The 4,547-nt window shown below is 35.7% G+C and overlaps 1 protein-coding gene across 1 annotated transcript; it reads right to left on the bottom strand.

The window, feature by feature from the left end:
- Nucleotides 1–549: 549 nt before the first annotated feature.
- LOC137807821 (serine/threonine-protein kinase AtPK2/AtPK19) lies at nt 550–4,298 on the bottom strand. The gene is made up of 6 exons (XM_068608633.2): nt 3,539–4,298; nt 3,386–3,468; nt 3,172–3,292; nt 2,780–2,953; nt 2,184–2,291; nt 550–1,236 (listed from the first exon to the last, which is right to left on the bottom strand). The coding sequence occupies exons 1-6, from the start codon at nt 4,013–4,015 to the stop codon at nt 943–945; spliced, it is 1,257 nt and encodes a 418-aa protein (XP_068464734.2). The 5' UTR covers nt 4,016–4,298; the 3' UTR covers nt 550–942.
- Nucleotides 4,299–4,547: the final 249 nt, after the last annotated feature.

Here is a 4,547-nt window from a genome sequence, read left to right as displayed (position 1 = left end):
CATTCGTTAAAACCATTAAGATTCTAGGCTTTATAAAACTATAACGGGCAAAAAGTAGATTTTAGTGACTGGTGCACATGGCCAGAGATTGGGGAGATTTTACCCTGGTCTTATATTATTCACGTAGTTCACATGCTACGGAGGTTTGATATTTTATTATGTTTGGGTTACGCGAAGTCGTAAAGTCCTGAAGGTATAAGATTCTTTCATTCTGCTAATCTCCTATTTGTGTTTTTCAGAATGTTACTGTTTCTTAATGGTTGTCTTTACATTTTAAATAACGATTACCTTACAAATTACGCTTTTGTGGAATCGTCTCATCCAGTGTATCTGACACGACTAGTGTCAAGCATGCAGTGATGGAAGGAGGGCCCATCTCAAACAACCACCCAAGATCTGACCGTTTATATTAGACAAATGTTTTTATAGATACTTTTATTTGTGCATTCCTACTTCCTACCCAAAATATAAAAAACGTGCGTTTTTTTGCAGGGAAAGGAAACATTGGTACCATCAATTGATAGCTGTGTTCAATGAGCAATGATGAAATGCATCAACTTAAAGTTGTATTGCTGCAAACACTTCTGATGAATAAGTCAAATATTTTATACACCCTCACCCTCTTTAGGGCCCTGGCTGATTAAATATGTTAATGTTGACCTTAATGGAAGGCAACGCAATTTAAATCTCTACCTTAGTTTAAAACAAGAACTAAACCAAGCTGCACAAACATAATTGGCCATATCCCTAAACATTCTCTATTCTCTGCAATGGGCCATTACAATATTCACTTAAAAGTTTACTTTGAAAGCAGACGGGGTGGCTCCTTGGTCAGAGAAGTTTTTGGTTACTTGTAAGCTAAGAAAGCTCACAATCAGAAGATATGGGTTACTTGTCTTATTGAAGTCAATTTTGATACATTGATCCATGTACAGATTTCCTTCATTCTAGTGAGCGAGATGAAAGCCAAGGGTTGGGTGCCACATAAGTATAGCCCTGGAAATGGTCACCTGCTGTAGGTGTGGTTGCTGGCGAGTCATTAGGGGGCATTGCTGTCCAACATTTGTCAAAATTAGCTGTACAGTCTTTCCCAGACACATCTGGTTTAAACTTTGGTTCCACTTCTCTTGCCTCCAATTTTTTCCAATTGATTGACCTAAACCATTTATGACTTTTGATTTGGTCATCTCCATTTGGCCCATGTCCTAACCTTGTCGCTGGATCCTTTTGCAGCAACTGTAACAAGTAAACAGAATGTACAGATTTTAGAATTGGATCCCTCTATCTCTGTCCGTACATATTTTTTCTTTAATCTCAAACAAAATATTTGAGAACATCACGTCCCAGAATAGGAACTTTTACTGTATCCTAGCATTCTTCTATATTATTTTTCAACGCTATCCTTTGAATGTTCATACTTAGTAGCAAAATAACATCTACATAAATGTGGTAAATCAATTTTTTATTTCTCTAGAAATTGTCATTAGGTAAGGAAAAATTGATCGTAGTGCAGATGCTTTTACTACCTTTAATTTTGTATTTAAAGAAATTACTCACTTTGTATTTTGAGCAAGATGATCAGATCATGAGTGTGGCTGTTTACAAAGTAACCTTGAAAAATACTGGAAAGATATCGTGGTATATTTTTTTCACTAATTTCTATTAGAATATTCATGTCATTTAAAAAACATGATTTTCTTTTTGAATAACATACGTGAAATCCAAATAGATTAACATAGACAACAGAGTCAACTTACATACTCATGAAATAAAACAAATTGGCGTTTTAGTTTTAAAATATTTTGATAAATACTATCGTTAACAAAATATCGGAATTGTAATTTTGAAAAGGTCAATAGATGAGTTCTTTGAAAATGAACTTAGACTGGTTTTGAGAAAGATATAAATTTAAGTTTCGGGTTGACATATATTTAGGTTCACTGTGCATGTGAAGACTATACAGGATAAATGTCAAATTTATGTTTTCAAAATAGAAGTATCCACATAGAAATTAGATAGGATCACTTTTGGAGTAAAGTATACGATTTCACACATAAAAAGAGATCATACAATTAAGTTGTGTTCAGGTAACATGCATATTATACTTGTAAGTGCACGTGAAAGAAGATGAGAAAGTAGAGAAACATAATGGAAGAAAACCAGATATACTGTCGTCTACTTACTCCTTTGAGTAATGAGTGAGCTTCACTGGTAAGGAATGGTGGAAGTTTAACTTTCTCTTTAATAATTTTCTCCTGAAGTTTCTTTCGGTTAGTGTGTGTAAATGGTGCCTGCCAAATGAAATCATAAATTATGACAAGTTAATGCTTCCCCTTGTGTTCTTACATAGAAAATAAATGAAATAGAAAAGGTTCCTCAACAGCAATTAAACAGATTCATTCACAAATGAATATTGAAAAATAAAAAGAGTACATTGATCTTCAATAAGGTCCGCATTGAAATAATTAGGTTCAACACTTTCGATTACCATGTAATTTGAACTTAAATCAACCTCATCCGCCTATAGTAAAATTTAGAGTCATGCATATCTGCTGACTCAACCATCTATTGGATAGGCAACTAAGCCTTGGCCAAGACATACCTATCTTCATTAATAACGTTCTCTATTCAAGGCCAAATACTTAATGAACTCTAATTTCTAACCGTGCATATTGTTATTGTCCACATATAATCCCAAGTATTCAACTTTAGGTACCTTAAGACAATGATAAGTGTTAGAAAAAGTGTTGTTAGCATTTTTGGTGCAGATAGGCATTACCTTCCCTGTTAGCATTTCATACAACAGGATACCAACACTCCACCAATCCGCATCCTTGTTATGGCCTTTAGCCAGAAGAATTTCAGGAGCCATATATTCCACTGTCCCACAAAGAGAGTTTGATCTTCCCATTTCATCAATCTCTTTTGACATTCCAAAATCAGTCAGCATGACCTATACACGGGCAGAGCAAATATCAAAGTCGAACTATACAGCTCAGCCATCTAAGATATTCAACGGTGAAGTTAACAAACTTGATATATCAGAATTAGGAGCACAACCCCACAAGGTGACATAAAAAACAGAAGGCAATAAGACTATCAAAAGTGAAAGCAGCAAAAACAAAGTTGATGCAAGAAAGAAGGCATAGTAAGTATGGGCATTATTATTACATGCCCATGAGAATCCATTAGAATGTTTTCAGGCTTAAGATCCCGATGCACGATGCCTTTGCTGTGAAGATGTGAAACAGCAGACACTATCTCAGCAGTGTAAAGCCTTGCCTGATCCTCACTACTCCACACATACACCAAACCAAAAGGATGATTAAAATTAAATAAACGTTGAATACGTAGCTTGCAACACATAAGATGAAGAAAAAGATACCTGAAGATACCCTGGCGATACAAATGAAAGAAGAGATGCCCTCCATTTATAAAATCCAACACCAAATATAACTTAGATTTGGTCTGCACATAACATACAGAGTAAGTGATTGTATGAATGAATTGAAGTGAATTAGGATAGTGAGTTAGAGACCTGAAAAGAGTAACGTAGCTGAACAATGAAAGGGTGAAGAACTTTAGTGAGAATATCCCTCTCCGCTTTCATGTAATCAACATGGTTTTTCTTTATGACGGTGTCCTTTCTCATGACCTTCATGGCGAAGACCCCGTCACCATCGAAGCAATTTCCTTTTTTTCTAACAAGAAAGACTTTGCCAAAGGCACCCTGCCCTACAACTCGGAGAATATGAAAATCGGAAGGTCCAATCTTAACAGGGTCAGAAACAAGAGGTTCCTTTTCTTCGTCTTCGTCGTCGTCCTCGTGGACGAAGTAGAGAGGGGTGGAAGAGGGATTGAAGCGCGGGGAGGGGCCCACAAAGGAGTGGGACCTACTGTGGATGACGTGTGGGCTTGTGATGGATGGGGATGGGGATGGGGAAGAAGAAGAAGAAGAAGAAGAAGGGATGATGAGTTTGGTGAGGTTCGTCTTCTTCTCATATGTTGACACCATTTTTCCTTCCAGGGAGAGAAAGAGATGAGATTACATTGCACTTTGCATTCACTGAATCCAATTGGTGAATGATTGATTCGATTTGACGAGCAAAAGTGGAACTTCAAAGGATGGGTCCACGCGCTGTTCATGCTCCTCGCATCATCGCTCCAATAATAAATACATCCAAATTAAGGTAATCATTTCATAAGAGTTATATTAAGGATCATAATTGGAAGTTCTGAATCTTATTAAGGCCATATCATTACAATATTTTTAATGCAAGGTGTTACACTACTTTTTCTTTTTTACTATTCTCCTTCTAGATAACATACAATATCTTATTTAATATTTAATTTCACGGTAGATCTTATTTTGATATTTTAAGTAAATTTTGTTAGTTTCACAATTTCATCTGTATTTAAGTTTGTTGGTAGAAAAATATTTAAAAAAATCTTTATATTTTGAGGTGTTTCACTTGTTTTGTTACCCTAAAGCATCGTACAACAATTGAATTGCAAAGTCACGCAATTCATTCACTACTTCAATCGAA

Source organism: Phaseolus vulgaris, chromosome 3, assembly GCF_051622355.1.
Source record: "Phaseolus vulgaris cultivar YP4 chromosome 3, ASM5162235v1, whole genome shotgun sequence".
Lineage (NCBI taxonomy): Eukaryota > Viridiplantae > Streptophyta > Magnoliopsida > Fabales > Fabaceae > Phaseolus > Phaseolus vulgaris.
This window is presented reverse-complemented; position numbering and strand designations above follow the sequence as displayed.